We start from the raw sequence: 17,437 nt of genomic DNA, 5'->3' as shown, positions 1-17,437 counted from the left end.
TTGCGTAAGACCCAGTTGCGCGTAATAACGTCTTGAGGGGGTAGTAGCTTTTTATACACCCCCCATGGGTGTTCCAGAAAGCCTTATGGGATCACTACTCATATATCCATTACTAAGGAGGTATTTTGAGGTAGAAAATTCAATGAACTGTATGATGTGCCAAAGACGTCTCGAAGTAAGAACAAAGAAATCTGTGACAGTTTTTTTCAAAAAGCCCATTAAAAGTTCCGGTTACGATGTAAAGTTTTCAGTAAGGATAAGATGAATGTACAAACAATATTTTTCAAGTATATAAGATGCGGCAAAAATGGATTTCTAATTAAAAGCTCTATTTCCAAACTTTTTATAAGAATGAGAAGAGGAGGATTCAACGTATTTAGGGAACAAAAATTCAGAAATTAATAGAAATTCTAAGAATTTTGAAAAATCCGAATCCGGTCAAATTTCACGAAATTATAAATAGAATATGTTATCAATGCTCTAATTGTGCATCATTTTGTTTATAGGTAAGTATTGCTGTGTTGTGGCTCGGGCACTATCTAGTTTCATTTTTTAAAACAGAAATGTAACTTAAGAACTAATTTTACCTTTGCCTGTAAGTAAACTTCTTACGGCATTTTGAATTTCATAGGTTTGTTGCTGAATTTGTTCCTTATAGTAGGAATTACATTTCTCATTTCCTCTCAGTAGTTCGTTCACGCTAGCACCAACGCTATCAAGTGCCGTTTCCAAGGTTTTTATGCCATTTTTCAAGTAAAAATCATTGTTCTTGCAACACTGGTTAATCTGTATGACGTCATTTTGTATTTCTGATAGCAAAGGTGAATCTCGAGTCACAATATTTGAGGCGTTGACAAATTTTTCCATTTCTATGAGAAGTCTGTCCATTGTCTCAAATTTTTTATTTGCTTTTCGAAAAGGGTGTACCATCTTTCGCCATACTTTAATGAATTCTTTTTCTGGGTTCTTCTGAAAAACAAAACAGGAAAATTAATTATAAAATAAATAGTGCAAGGTTATTATGATAATCGTTAGAAGCAAAGTTGTTTCTCAATTTAAATACAAGAGGAACTTCTGAAAACGCAATACATCCAAACATAAAATGAAATTAATGCCAGAAGAGTACGACCAGCTTGGGTAACACTGATAATATGTCCCATTTTTCCTATTATAGAACCACTATCAACTAGTAGGATGAGTATTACTAGTAGCCAGTAGAAGCCAGTAGAAAACGAGTAGCTAGAAGAGTATGAATAGCTTGGGTAACACTGATAATATGTCCCATTTTTCCTATTATAGAACCACTATCAACTAGAAGGATGAGTGTGACTAGTAATCAGTAGTAGCCAGTAGCCAACTAGCAGCGAACTAGTAGCAAGAAGAGTATGACCAGCTTGGGCGGTAACACTGATAATATGTCCCATTTTTCCTATTATAGAACCACTATCAACTAGTAGGATGAGTATAACTAGTAACCAGTAGTAGCCAGTAGCCAACTAGCAGCCAACTAGTAGCCAGAAGAGTATGACTAGCTTGGGTAACACTGATAGATATCCCATTTTTCCTATTATAGAACCACTATCAACTATTAGGACGAGTATGACTAGTCACCAGTAGTAGCCAGTAGCCAACTAGCAGCCAACTAGTACCAAGAAGAGTATGACCAGCTCGGGCGGTAACACTGATAATATGTCCCATTTTTCCTATTATAGAACAACCATCAACTAGTAGGATGAGAATGACTAGTAACCAGTAGCCAACTAGCAGCCGACTAGTGCTACTACTACTACTACTACTAATAACTCACTGCAGCACCAAGCCGCCTGAGGCCAACACAGCTACGCACGCTCCTCCTCCAACCTAATCTATTTAAAGCCTCCCTCTTTACACCCTCCCAGGAAGTTCCCATTTCCTTTAAATCCTTATTTATGACATCCTCCCAACCCAGACAAGGACGACCTGCTTTCTGTGTAGCCCCAGACGGTTGGCCAAAAAGGACAATCTTTGGTAATCTGTCATCCTTCATCCGTAGAACGTGGCCTAGCCATCTCAACCTTTCTTTCATTATAGCCCCAGAAAGCGGGATTGAACCACACTTTTCGTACAACCTACTGTTTGAAATACGGTCAGTCAGCCGGGTACCCAGAACAATCCGTAGGCAATTTCTCTGGAAAACATCTAGTAAATTTTCATCTGCTTTTCGGAGTGTCCATGCTTCAGAGCCATATTTGACCACTGTCATCACTGTAGCTTCCAATATTCTAATCTTGGTTTGAAGGCTTATCTTTCTATTCTTCCAAACTTTTTTTAACTGTGAAAAAACACCCTGAGCTTTAGCTATTCTACTTTTAACATCTTCACTGCTCCCACCATCTTTACTAATAATACTACCAAGGTAACTGAAGCTCCCAACCTGATCAATCTTTTCGTTACCTAAGGTCACCTGTTCATCTTCACTTATTCCTAACCTTAGTGACTTAGTCTTCTTAACATTAATTTTCAAGCCTATTTTAGCACCCTAAACTCGTAAAACCTCTAAAAATTCATTCATTTTGCTCACACTTTCATCTAATATGCTTAAATCATCAGCATAATCTAAGTCCAGGAGCGTTCTTCCTCCCCATTTGATTCCATGGTCTCCAATTGCCTTTCCTGTGCTCCTTAAGACGAAGTCCATCAAAATGATCCATATAAAGGGGGATAGAACACAACCCTGCTTAACTCCTGATTTAATACAAAACCAGTTGCTAACCTCATTTCCTACCTTAACCGCAGCAGTATTATTCTCGTACATAGCGCAAATCACTTTAATGTATTTTTCTGGTATACCATATAACGATAAGACCTTTGTTAACGCTGTTCTATCAACAGAATCGAAAGCTTGCTCATAATCGATAAAACTAAGGACCAAAGGTGTTTGACAACGAAGGGACTTCTCAATTATTAACCTAAGAGTGAAAACATGGTCGACACATCCTCTACCTTTTCTAAAACCGCATTGTTCTTCCCTTAAAACTTTGTCTACAGCATGTCTCAGTCTAAAAAGTATCATTTTACTCAGTAATTTGCTACCTACAGAGACCAGACTAATGCCTCGATAATTCCGACATTCACTCTTGTCACCTTTCTTATACAGTGGTTTAATTAAGGTTTTCCTAAAATCATTGGGTACTTCCCCTTTTTCAAAAATCATGTTCATAATCTTCAGTAGCTTATTCCTAACCTCAGAGCCACCATATTTAAGGAACTCATTAATCATACTATCAGCACCTGGGGCCTTATTATTTTTTAATCCTTCTAGTACTGTCGCTAATTCTTCCTCACTAAACAAATCTTCCTTCACATCCAAGGTATCACAAACTTTTTCATTTTCATCTATATCTTTTCCTGCAACTGTATCTCGGTTTAGCACATTCTCAAAATGTTCCACCCATCTTTCTTTAACTTTTTCCTTATCACTAATTGTGGCCCCATTTCTATCTTTAATTATCCGACATTTCTATCCGACTAGTAGCAAGAAGAGTATGACCAGCCTGGGCGGTAACACTGATAGATGTCCCATTTTTCCTATTATAAAACCACTATCAACTAGTTGGATGAGTCTGACTAGTAACCGGTAGTAGCAAGTAGCCAACTAGCAGCGAACTAGTAGCCAGAAGAGTATGACTAGCTTGGGTAACACTGATAGATGTCCCATTTTTCCTATTACAGAACCACTATCAACTATTAGGATGAGTATGACTAGTAACCAGTAGTAGCCAACTAGCAGCCAACTAGTAGCAAGAAGAGTATGACCAGCTTGGGCAGTAACACTGACAATATGTCCCATTTTTCCTATTGTAGAACCACTATCAACTAGTAGGATGAGTATGAATAGTAACCAGTAGTAGCAAGTAGCCAACTAGCAGCCACCTAATAGCCAGAAGAGTATGACTAGTAACCAGTAGTATCCAGTAGCCAACTAGCACCCAACTAGTAGCCAAAAGAGTATGACTAACTTGGGTAACAGTGATAGATGTCCCTTTTTTCTATTATAGAACCACTATCAACTAGTAGGATGAGTATGACTATTAACCAGTAGTAGCAAGTAGCCAGCTAGTAGCTAGAAGAGTATGACTAGCTTGGGTAGCACTGATAGGTGTCCTATTTTTCCTATTATAGAACCACTTTCAATTAGTAGGATGAGTATGACTAGTAACCAGTAGTAGCCAGTAGCCAACTAGTAGCAATAAGAGTATGGCCAGCTTGGGAGGTAAAACTGATTGTATGTCCCATTTTTCCTATTATAGAACCACTATCAACTAGTAGGATGAGTATGACTAGTAACCAGTAGCAGCCAGTAGCCAACTAGCAGCCAACTAGTAGCGAGTAAGAGTATGATTAGCTTGGGTAACATCGATAGAGGTCCCATTTTTGCTATTATAGAACCACTATAAACTAGTAGGATGAGTAAGAGTAGTAACCAGTAGTAGCAAGTAGCCATCTAGCAGCCAACTAGAAGCCAGAAAAGTATGACTAGCTTGGGTAACACTGATAGATGTCCAATTGTTCCTATTATAGAACCACTATCAATTAGTATGATGAGTATGACTAGTAGCCAGTAGTAGCCAGTAGAAAACTAGTAGCTAGAAGAGTTGGATTAGCTTGGGTAACACTGATAATAGTTCCATTTTACCTATTATAGAACCACTATCAACAAGTAGGATGAGTATAACTAGTAACCAGTAGTAGTCAGTAGCCAACTAGTAGTTAGAAGAGCATGACTAGCTTGGGTAACACTGATAATGTGCCCCATTTTTCCTATTACAGAACCACTATCAACTAGGAGGATGACAGATTGGATGGACAATAGAATGATAGATTGCCAAAGATCATCCTCGCCAACGAACCATCTAGGGCCAAACGGAAATTAGGTCGTCCCTGAATGTAGTGGAAGATGTCGTAAAGAAAGGTTTAAAGGAAATCGGAACTTCTTGGGAGGTTGAGACGGAGGAGAAGCGTGCTTAGCTGTGTTGGCCTCACGCGGCTGGGTGCAGCAGTGAGTTGTTGGTAGTAGTTGTAGTATCAGATAGTACAATATAGTAGTAAAAGGCAGTATGTTACATGACCCAGATATAACAGAAGAGCAAATACATTTGAAATATACTTTGAGTTTTTTAGCTCTCAGTGAGGAATCCTGTGGTGGCGCAATGGATTGAGCAGTTCCTGTTCAGATAATTAAAAATACAAAGTTTTTCTTTACGAATCTCATCACTAGAATCAAATTTTAGGCCTTGTGGTGATTTCAACTGAGATCGAATTCCAGGCCCCATATTACCAAACAGTTCGTGGTAACGAACTATAAATATGGAACCACCCGGCTCAATAGTAACCAAAACTCTAAAAAAAGGAAATTTTGATATATTAAAGCAATCGGATTTTTATGGTGATTTCAAATGTATAAGTTTCATTAAACTTATATATTGCCTTAACTAAATTTTTCTCATTTTCGGAAAATGGGAAAACACACCCTAAAAGTTACAGAATCTTTATTAAAATTACACCATCAGATTCAGCGTACAAGAGAACCCTACAACAGAGGTTTCAAGCCTCTATCTGCAAAAATGTGGAATTTTGTATATTTTTGCCAGAAGAAAGATCACAGATGCGGTTTTTTTTTCAGGGATGATCGTATCAACCCAATGGTCCTAGAATATCATGAGAGGGCTCATACATTTTAGGGTAGGAAGATGAATTTTCTGCTGGGGTTTTTCACGGGGGAACTTTCCATGCGGAGGGAAGTTTCCAGGGGGTGAACTTGTCAGAGGAAACTATACACTGGGGGAATTTGTCAGAATTCCAATACAAAATTATGTTTATATTTCTTGCTTTCTCTTTTCCGTCTCAATTTTACACGTGGAGTTGTTAAGGGTAAGTGTCCTGGGTAAATTTTCACAGGAATTGGATTTTCTAGAGGATATATTCTTGGGGAGAGTATTTCTCTGTGGAGGTGGGGCCAAATTTCTTGGAATTATTTAAAAACGATGAAAAAAAACAAGTTGTTCGACTCAAAGTAAGGAGCAGCGTTAAAATATGAGACGAATAGAATTTATTACGTATATGAAGCGGGGGGCCTCCTCCTCAACACCGGGCTCTTTACACTAAAGTTTGAATTTTGTCCCACTTCTTTAAGAAAGACTCCCGAAACACAAAGATCCTTTAATTAGAACAATAAAAACTTTTTAAGAGTACTAATAACATTACCATAAAGAGCAAGGTGTTGAGGAGAAGGCAACCCCCTTCACATACGTAATAATTTCTGTTCGTTTTAAGTTTTAATGTTAAGTTGAACCAATTTTTTTTTTTATTTAATCAAACAGAGATGAATCTTTCTGCACCAACACAGGCCTACACAAAAACTGGGGTTCAATCCCAGCTGTCCCTAGCCCAAGAAAAGGACTTCTGTAGAGAGGAAGTGTCGTTAACCCATAGATTACGCTCAATAGGGACGGGATGATTGCAAAGGAAATTTTTCTGAAATATCTGCGGCAACAATGGTTTTCTTATTAAAAGCTCCATTTCCAAACTGTTTTACCGGAGTGGAAGAAGAAGATATGACAGATTTAGGAATGATATTGAAGAAAAAATATAAATTCTAAATGTTTTGAGAGATAAATAAGATGGAGCGAAATAAACTGAAATAACAGATAGAGCGAACACACTAAAAGCAAGTGGGCCATGAATTTAATTTTTACATAAAATGCAACACAATATCTTTTTTAATCACGATAGCCAAATTGTGCCAACTAGTTTGATATAGAGAAGATCAGAATGGGTTGAATTTATCATTGAAATAGATAGATTTTTCGTTAATAAATATGTCCACAAATATAATAAACCATTTCCTCTGCATGATTTTGTTGCTGCAAGTAGAACTTTGTTTAACCTTCTCAAGTAAGTAAGCAAAGTTTAGCCAATAGCAGAAGACTTCTGGAAAATTTCAAATAAACTATATCAAACAGTTCGTGGTAACGAACTGTAGTAAGGAGCGATCCGGCTCAATAGTAAACAAAACTTTAAAAAATGGGATTTTGATACTAATAGATACATCAAAAGAATCGAATTTTTATGTTGATTTAAAATACATAAGTTGCATCAAATTTAGTCTTACTTATCAAAAGTTAAGAGCCTGAGAAAATTTGCCTTATTTTGGAAAATAGGGGAAAACACCCCATAAATATCATAGAATCTTCACAAAGATCACACCTCCGCATTCAGCGTATCAGAAAACCCTACTGTAGAATTTTCAAGCTCCTATCTACAAAAATGTGGAATTTCGTATTTTTTTTTCCAGAAGACCGATCAAGGGTGCGTGTTTATTTGTTTGTATTATTTTTTTTCCAGGGTTGACCGTATCAATCCAGTGGTCCTAGAATGTTACGAGAGGACTCATTCTAACGTAAAATAAAAGTTCTAGTGCCCTTTTAAGTGACCAAAAATATTGGAGGACACCTAAAAACCCCTCCCACGCTAATATTTTTCCCAAAGTCAACGGGTCAAATTTCTGAGAAAGCCATTTTGTTCAAAATAGTCGAAAGACCAAATAACTATGTCTTTGGGGATGACTTACTCCCTCAAAGTCCCCGGGGAAGGGGCTACAAGTTACAAACTTTGATCAGTGATTGTATATAGTAATGGTTATTCGGAAGTGTACAGAGGTTTTCGGAAGATTTTTTTCTTGAATAAGGAGGGGGTTGAGGGGAGGGGATTAAATGGAAGGATCTTTCCATGGAGGAATTTGTCATGGGAGGAGTGAATTTCTATGAAGGGGGCGCAGGATTTTCTAATATTATTTAAAACAAAAACAATGAAAAGATAAATACGAAAAAGTTTTTTCAACTAAAAGTAAGGAGTAGCATTAAAACAAAACAAACGGAAATTATTACGCATATGAGGGGTTCATCTCCTCCTAAATACCTGCTCTTTGCGCAAAAGTATTTTTAATAATTTCAACTATTTCTTCTACGGCCTTTGTGATTCAGGAGACATTCTTAAAGGATTGGGACACAATTTAAGCTTTTGTGTAAAGAGCAAGGTATTAAAGAGGGGGCAAACCCCCTCATATACGTAACAAAACATACGAATATAGAAGTTCGTTACGAAAGTTAATTCGGAAGTTACGTATATTTTTTATTAATAAAAACTTTCGTAAGAAATTAAAAGTTCTAGTTGCCTTTTTAAGTAACCAAAAGACTGAAGGGCAACTAAGCCTCATCCCCCACTCCTTTTTTCTAAAAAATCGTCCGACCAAAACTAAGAAAAAGCCATTTAGCCATAAAAAATATGCAAATTTCGTTCTAGGTATTCATGTACGGAGACCCAAAATCAAAACATGCATTAATTTAAAAACGTTCAGAAATTAAATAAAAAACAAGTTTTTTAGCTGATAATAAGGAGCGACATTAAGACTTAAAACGAACAGAAATTACTTTGTATATGAAAGGGGCTGTTCCCTCCTCAACGCCCCGCTCTTTACGTTAAAGTTTTTCACTGTTTTAAAAAGTAGATTTGAGAGAAAGAGTCAAACTTTAGCGTAAAGAGCGGGGCGTTGAGGAGGGAACAGCCCCTTTCATATACGGAGTAATTTCTATTCGTTTTAAGTTTTAATGTCACTCCTTACTTTCAGTTAAAAAAACTTGTTTTTTTATTTAATACAAATAAGGGGCTACATATATAGTATTGTTCACTTATTTCAATCTTTTGTTTGGTAAAAGTATAAGAGTTAAGCTAAAAAATATCATCATCCAAGCATAACTTATTAAAGAGGAAATAAATACTTAAAAAGAAGGTTTTCTCAGCTCCAACTCTGATTAATTAAGTTATTTACTTTGAAAAATTACTGTAAAGTCAAAAAGGTGAAATTCTTGTGTAGTGACGCAATTTCGCTAAGATCCTATGGGGAAGTTGGGCAAAGTTGGAGTTCATTTTCCCATATCAAGTGAAAGTAACAGTAAAACTGAACAAATGAGCCTTATAGTACCGTAAAGATGAAGATATACTAAAGAAATCAACCCGCAGTGTTTCCACTTTCTCATTTTTTAAATCCCTAATAAAGAGCTAAAGAATCCCTAGAATCCCCATATTCAGTTCCAAAATCCCTAAAAATCTCCCATTTTCTAATTAATCCCTGAACCGCTTCTCCTTATCTCATTTTACCTGTACCATTGAAAGGTAACATATTTTGGCTTCTTAGATTGAAGTCTAGCTATCACTACCATAATAGAATATCTTGTCATGCCGTTTAAAGTGCTTTTTAATCATCAGCTAAATAGAAATAGCTTCAAATATACTTCAAATAATATCAAGCAAATAGAAAAGAAAATGTAATACTGTAATGTAGATTTCAGTACAAGATGTTTAATACTATTCAATCGTAATTTGTACAACGTAATCAGACCTTATCTTCCCCTGATGTGTCTTCAACATTTTTTGTATGGTGGCTGAAGCTTTCACCATTCTCATGTGGTGATGTAACTAATCATCTTCACATTCCACACTTTTTTGAGCCTTTTTCATTCCATATTTTGTTTTTAGAATCCCCCCCAAAGTTTATGTTTTCAATTTATTCTGACGGTCAGTTTTTACTACTTTTACAGCACTGAAAAATCTCTCGACATTGACATTTGAAAATGGAACAATGGAAATAAATAATACTGCCGGTTTTAGGTTAGGATACAAATTCTGTTCCGGCAGCATTTTTTTTTCACCAATACCAACCACCGTTTTAAATATCGATGAGGCTCTGCCTCCTCCACTCCTGCTCGGTTTTGGTTCCGTCCCATAGGATCTGTCCATACTTCCTAACAAAAGGTAGCAGAGAGGCAGGCTGAAGTGATTGGGCTGACACTGGGTCAACCATTTCAGCATATTTGTAAATGTCGTCTTCGAAATGGAACCTTTTCTGTATCTGGCCTACTGCTTTGATATGGAACGCCTGTGCAGCTTTGAGAACTACTTCGATTGAATCAGGGGGGACGGCGGTATCTGACCTTGACGTACAGAGGGAATCTTGTCCGTTCGGACCCAAGTAAACGCTTTCAAGGGGAAGTTAAAACTTCCGATTGTTCACATCGATTTTTAAAGCACTAGTTGATTCCACATAGTCCTTCTGCAGGAAGTTCAATCCTGAGACCAATGTTTTAAGCTTTGTTTATACCCCAAAACTAGAAATATTTTGGTTTCAAGAGCTTAAATTGTGCTTAAATTTGAATTTGTGACAGAACTGATTGTTATATTTGTAAAGAACATAAAAAATACATCGAGTGGTATGTTCACTTTATTTGTAAGTCAAAAAAATGAGAAAAAAATTTACCAATTAAAGTATGAAGGTTCATGATTTTCCCCTGGGTACGTAGGCTTGCCAAAAACACACAATCCATTTATTCCTACATGTGCCATTGTTTTAAAAAAATGGCTGTCAGTTTGTTTGTCTGTTAAAAACTAGGGTAATGAAACGGTAAGAGAGATGTTCGAATAGTTATAGCCTACTCTATTATTCACGTCAGTACTTATAAAGCTGGCTACAAGTTTGAGTTCAAGTTTTTTTGATTTTACACAAAAATCATAAACATCATACAAGTACTGTGGAGAAAAAGAATCGTACATGCAATGCTTGTCAAAAAAATTTACTACAGTAAGAACAACTATGTATCCTATAAAACTATTAAAATATGTTATAACTTTATTTATCTGACCTGTAAAAACATGACATGCTATCTACCCAATAATCTTATGAAAACACAACCCAAAAATGACAAACCTATGACTTCATTAATCGAGAACAGTCCAAGCTGAAATTATTGTTTGAAGCCCACATCAGCATGGAACTGTTTCAAACAGTTCTTTGTTGCTAGTTTGTTACTTAGGACTCCTGTACATCTCAAAATCTGTGTGGTGTTAAAATTTTTAAGCAACTGAAGAAGTTCTTCTCTGTGATTCCAAGTTTAATTCGCAAAGAAACAGATCCTAAATCGAATTATCCTGCTTCTCTGATCAAGAAGATGATGATGATGAACAAATTAAAGGAAAACTCCCAAAAATTTCCCTAAAAGTCCATGGGAGAGGAAAAATCCCTAGAAAATCCCCAAATCCCTAAAAACAACTCTCGCCCCTTAGAGACTTAAAAAAATCCCAATTTCAGGGGGGAAATCCCCATAGTGGAAACACTGTCAACCCGTTTCCGCGGTTGCAACCCCGTTCAAGATTTTTGAAGGAACTGGATGACACCGTGATAGCTCTGGATTAGGCGTAACTTGAAGCTATTCGTAATGATACTAATGTATGTTTACAGACATAATTACCCTTTTTACTGGGCGATCAATTTATTCAAGCGATCACTTCATGTTCACCAAAAATTATTTTGTCAAACGATTATGAGCTTAAAACTGGTACGTAATCACAAGAAAGCGTATGATTATGTCATAAGTTTGGTAAAGATCAATTCTTCTGAATACGATTACTTTTAACAAGAAACAATCATGAAACATTTTTGGAAGAAAGTGAAGACAGACGAGCAGAAACACCAAACATATTAATTACTAGAATATTCCTCAGTTGGACATTTGTGTTGTACACCTATTGTCTGTGACTTTATCCCTCACCTCTATTTTGCATATTTCTAAAAAAAAGCCTGTACGTTTTAAACCTAGTTGTTTTATCAGAAGATCTTTTTCAAATCACAATCAGCATGCATAGTTCAGCTCGGGGGTGGGGGCTGCTGGCTTAGTACAACTCTAATAAAAATCCCCAGGAGAATTGATGAAGAAGATCCATTAACAGCATAAAAAATTAAAGTGCCAGGGACAATACATTAAAAGCACCCCCGTCCCTTCACAATTTATCTTAGGTCATTAATTCTTGAAAAATGCAATTCTTGAAGATTTTCCTTTTGGTTACTTCAAAATTATGAAATTTTAGAGCAGTATCATATTTTCATTAGTTTTGTCGTGTTGAACCGCAAAAATAAATACGCAGAACTAAATAGCTATTTTGACAATGCTTTTCACCCGTAAAAATTTAAACATTACCAATTTGTAAAATTCCAAACACACCTACACCTTCAAAGGAAAGTTCCAGTTTTTTAAGCTGGTTAGTGCCATATGTTTGTTAGCTTATATTTTACTGACTTTTCATATTTTTTTTCTAACTTGGCACCTGCTACTATCAATAGCTGCATATATTCGTATGAAGATCTTTTTTCTTAAAAATTATACACTAGGTTTTTCCAATATTTTAAGATATATATGGTTGATTAAGTTTCCTTTTAACCGACGTAAACACACGGATTTGATTTTATCTGTCCTAGGCACTTTAAGCTCACCTTGAGATCTTCATCATATGATCCCTGTTCTGGATAATCTTCATCTAATGAATCAACATCCATATACTCATCCCTTGCGTTTCTTTTCACTGGCACTTTATCAACAAGAAAATCCACTTTGCCAGCCATATCATTTACAACTGTTAATATCTCCCGCATCATGTTTCCATCACTGACATGTCCACACTGCTTATTACTATCCACAACTCTAGTAACTTTCACTTCTATTTCCTTTAAAGTGCTCAAAACGCCTCTGCTAGCGAACTCGGGAAGCAGGGGAGGCACTTCAGAACGATTTGTACTATTCAGTCTTCTTTGAATGTCTATGAACTTTCTATCGACTTCATCGAGTCTATTCAAAATTTTATTTAAGGTGACTTCTGTCCCAGGAAGCTGACTAACTTTGTCACTCATTGCCTCCCATTTGTCGTATCCCCTGTAATATAGGTAAATAACGTAAAGTACGTAATTAACGCAAAACTCGAAAAAAAAGAGACAGATCACTGCTACGTATGCAGAATAGCGATTTTCCTTGTTTTTCAAGATGGGGCTCAAAACTTCCTGTTCAGGGTCTTCAACTATGGTGAACGGTGATTCCCCTGGTGCATTTATGCCTGTCACAATTTCAAGGAGATTCAAGTTCTTTTTCAAAACTCTCGAAAATGTGCTTTCGTAAAAACCTTAACTGTTAGCAAAATCTTATATAATAGCTCTCGTTCCTGAATTACCTTCAAATGAAAATTCTTTCTCATAGGAGTGTTTTTCACAAAAACATTTTTGACGGTTTGGTTACTATGGGCTGTAGTTCGATTTTTATTAGGTTGTACCTACTGCAGCAATTATGATGTTGAGCCCTGTGTTGTAAACAAGTAAACCTATATGTGTTTTAAACTTTCCATTTACCTTTCCATTAAAATTAAACGCTTCAAGCAGCTTTGGTATCTTTAATCAAAAGTACGATACCGAGATAAGTCCCTTTCTGTGTCTGATTCACCCCCTATTTTTTGGCAAAATCCCACCTCTGGTGGTAATACACTGTTATGAAGAATAATGTAAGATCTGCCCAAAAATTTTAACAAACAATTACAGTCTTTAACAGCAAGCAATCAAACGAGAAAATTTTTCTAAAAAAGAAGGGGGGGAGACTTTAAATCAATCAAGGGTTAAATTAGCATCAAATATGCATTCAAATTTGAGAGAACCTCCTGGAAAGTTGTGATCGAAAACATAGTTTTTTTTTCCAGAAAAAGTTTTATCGGGCGGGAAGGGGGAAGCAATTGGAATAAATCAAGTGGGAAATCTGAAACCAAAAATACATTCATAGTTCCACATATTAGAGGGGGAAAATGTTCTCCTAAAATTGGAGGCTGCGAGGACTCCTCGCAGCCTAAAATTGTGCGTTTTTTGGACTTTCATTTTCTTGCCTTTCCAAAGGAGAAAAAGGAATGCGGAGTTGCGTCAAGGGCCAGGGTTGTATGGGAATATTAAAAATAGCCTCACCCTGCATACAACGTTAAAAACCAACAGAAATTAAAAGAAAAATCTTTTCTTCCAAATGAAAAAAAATGGTTGAAGTTCAATACAAAAGAAAAGTCGAAAATGAGAGTGGCTACTGCATTCCTAAACGTTTCAACATATCATAGATATTGCGTAAAATCTAATTTAAGTAAAAGATACAATTTTGCGTAATGAGTAGGGGGATTTTGAGGCTTGGAAGCCTCTCTTCACTTATACAGGATAATTTCTATCAGTTTTATACTTTTCCTTTCATTTAAAAAACCATGTTTTTCTTTATTGAACTGTCTACCCTAATGCGGCCAAATGCTAAAAATGATGAAACCTAAGGATCGACTTAATGCCAAGCAAATTGATTTGTGGAGCGTTCTGTTAAAAACTTAAGCGTTTCTTTAGATTTTTTTATTACGTCCTTGGTCAGAATGGGTTTGCTGACACTCCCTTGGCAAAGAATGCTTGACTTGTGACACAATTGATGTCCTGCACTGTTTTGTAAGAATTCCTGACATTAATTTCCTTGTTCCCAGGTCCAGCACTAAGAAAAAGGATACAGAAAGGCTCGAGGTCAAAACCTGGGCGTGACACCTGAATAAAGATAATTTTAAAACCCTCCGCTAAAATAAACCACTGGTTATAATCGTTTTCGGTAAAATTCTAGTTAATTGACTTCTTGCTATCTCGGAAAGGGTTTAAGTTAGGAAAATGAAACTTTCAGGGATGGGTCTTCAGGCTAAAGTATGTCCCGGGAAGGTATTTTAAAGTACCCATCTCCACTCTTTCTCCCTCTAGAGTGCCCTGAAATTTGCCTGCATGACAGGTCTATACCCATTGAAGTCTTGACAAAACAACATTTTATCTTCATTTTCGGTTACTAGTTGCTTTTTCTCTGCCTTTAGTTCTGAAAATGCCATTCCTGTTATTTGAGTAGAATTTTGGGCCATATCAATGTTTATTTTCAAATTTAGGAAATGCATTTGCATATCTTTAAAACCTTATAAAATGGAATTGAGCAAAGTTATGAAGTCAAAAACAATTTTATTGTACTTCAATTAAGCAGAAGATCTATTTAGCTAGGTTTCACTTTTATAACAGACATATTTTTAAAGGTCGTCAAAGGTCAGGGCCCACTAGAGGTAGAAGGAGTGGAGGTAGTTGCTTCAAAATACCTTCCTTTAGTCTGTAGATTCATCTCTAAAAATTTCATTTTCCTAACCTAAACCCTTTCTGAGATAGCAAGAAGTCAATTAACTAGAATTTTACCTCGTTTTCCTTAGAACCGCATCAGCAAAACTCTTTAGCAACCATATTAGCAGATTTGATAACTTGGACGCTTCGCCCTAATTGAGGAACTCCAACAGCGGTTAGGGTTAGATTAGGTATTTAAGTATTTAATATAAGGCTTTCTGGACGACCTGCTTTCCACAGTTCTTTTTCGTAGTTTCCATAATTTTGTTTGGTACTTATCGGTTATATAACAGACACTCTGGAAGTGAAGTTCGATTAATGCTAATGAAATGAAACAAAATATGATGAATATATAATAGTGTAGAACCAAATTTGGGCTATATATTTGCACATTAGGGGGTCGGGGGTTAAGCATAGCATATATTAATTACGTAAACTAACCATTGCTGTATTTAATATATGCTATGCTTTACCCCCCCCCCCCCCCTTCCCCCCTAATATGCAAATATATAGTCCAAATTTGTTTGCATAAACCAAACCAAACCAAAATACAAACTAAATACTTAAATAAAATATAGCTACAATTTATTTTGCAACCAAACCAAAGCTAATTGTGTGGTATAAAGAAGTTGCTTGACCAGTTTCTTGTGTCACGCTTGCATCATTCGCGATTGAAATTATTTCGTTAGGATTAATCGAACTTCACTATCAAACCGGGCTCAATAGTAACCAAAAATCTAAAAAATAGAATTTTGATACCAATAGCTAGATCAAAAGAATCGCATTTTACTGCTGATTTTAAATATATAAGTTTCATCAAGTTTAGTCTTACCCATCAAAAGTTACGAGCCAGAGAAAATTTGCCTTATTTTAGAAAATAGGGGGAAACACCCCCTAAAAGTCATAGCATCTTAACGAAAATCATACCATCCGATTCAGCATATCAGAGAACCCTATTGTAGAAGTTTCAACCTCCTATCTACAAAAATGTGGAATTTTGTTTTTTTTGCCAAAAGGCATATCACGGATGCGTGTTTATTTGTTTGTTTGTTTTTTTTGTTTTTTTTCCCAGGGGTGATCGTATCGACCCAGTGGTCTTAGAATCTTACGAGAGGGCTCATTCTAACGGAAATGAAAAATTCTAGTGCCCTTTTTAAGTGATCCAAACATTGGAGGGCACCTAGGCCCCCTCCCACGCTAATTATTTTCCAAAAGTTAACGGATCGAAATTCTGAGATAGCCATTTTATTCAGCGTAGTCGAAAAACCTTATAACTATGTCTTTGGGGACGACTTACTTCCCCACAGTCCCCGTGGGAGGGGCTGCAAGTTACAAACTTTGACCAGTGCTTACATATAGTAGTGCTTATTGGGAAGTGTACAGGCGTTTTCATTGGGATTTTTTGGTTGGGGGAGGGTTGACAAGAGGGGGATATGTTGGGGGAACTCTCTATCGAGGAATTTGTCACGGGGGAAGAAAAGTTTCATGAAGGGAGCGCAGGATTTTCTAGCATTATTAAAAAAAAATAAATATGAAAAGTTTTTTCAACTTTTTTTTATCAACTTATTTATCAATTTTTAAGTTTTTTATTGTTTTAAAAAGTAGAGTTGCGAGAAAGAATCAAACTTTAGCGTAAAGAGCAAGGCGTTGATGAGGAAGCAACCCCTTTCATATACGAAGTAATTTCTGTTCGTTTTAAGTTTTAATGTCGCTCCTTACTTTCAGCTAAAAAAACTTGTTTTTTTTTTTATTTAATGTGAGTTTAAAAGACAAATACCTTCCGTTAACAGACAAGTATCTTCCAAAGTTTACAAGAGTTCACTGTATAATGACATTCTTGACGAAAAATAATTTTGCCAAAAACGATCAGGATCTAAGGAGTAACCTTTTAAATCTAGTATTTGATACACATAAGATATCTTGCCATACCTGTTCAATAGATCTAGTTTCTTATCAACAGCTTTAATTTGTTCATTCCAGGCGGATACGTGTAATTGAAATGTGTCCCATACATGGGCGCGTTCCTGTAAGTTCTTTATGTTGCTGTCAATATGGCCGAGGGAGTTGGCCACTGCAACCACTCTGTTCTCTAGCTTGTTTATATATAATGAATTGAATTTTTCCAAGTTTTCTGAAAGGAAACGAAAGATAGGAAAATAAGCAACCTAAATCAGTAAAACAACAACAATTAAACAGTAAGGACATATCCATTTAATATTACACAAACCGAATTTTAAACCTAGGTTCCCTTAGAACTAACGAAAAACGAATTGGAAGTGAAGCTTTATATAGTTTTGCAAATTAGGTAAATGAAACATATGAAATATGACGAATGAACCTTCGAATATAAATGAAATAAAATATAAATACAATTAAATA

At 36.1% G+C, this 17,437-nt stretch overlaps 1 protein-coding gene across 1 annotated transcript in view; it reads right to left on the bottom strand.

Moving 5' to 3' along the window:
- Positions 1 to 17,437, bottom strand: part of LOC136030424 (angiopoietin-related protein 3-like) — a 65,529-nt gene that overhangs the window by 33,669 nt on the left and 14,423 nt on the right. Inside the window, exons 3-5 of the mRNA XM_065709393.1 lie at positions 16,988 to 17,189; positions 12,359 to 12,794; positions 588 to 969 (exon numbers count right to left, since the gene is read on the bottom strand). Coding sequence (XP_065565465.1) covers positions 588 to 969; positions 12,359 to 12,794; positions 16,988 to 17,189 — 1,020 coding nt within the window. The remainder of the gene's footprint in view (positions 1 to 587; positions 970 to 12,358; positions 12,795 to 16,987; positions 17,190 to 17,437) is intronic.

This window comes from Artemia franciscana, chromosome 8, assembly GCF_032884065.1.
Source record: "Artemia franciscana chromosome 8, ASM3288406v1, whole genome shotgun sequence".
Taxonomy (NCBI): Eukaryota; Metazoa; Arthropoda; class Branchiopoda; order Anostraca; family Artemiidae; genus Artemia; species Artemia franciscana.
Note: the sequence above shows the minus strand (reverse complement) of the source record. Positions and strands in the feature narration are given on the sequence as shown.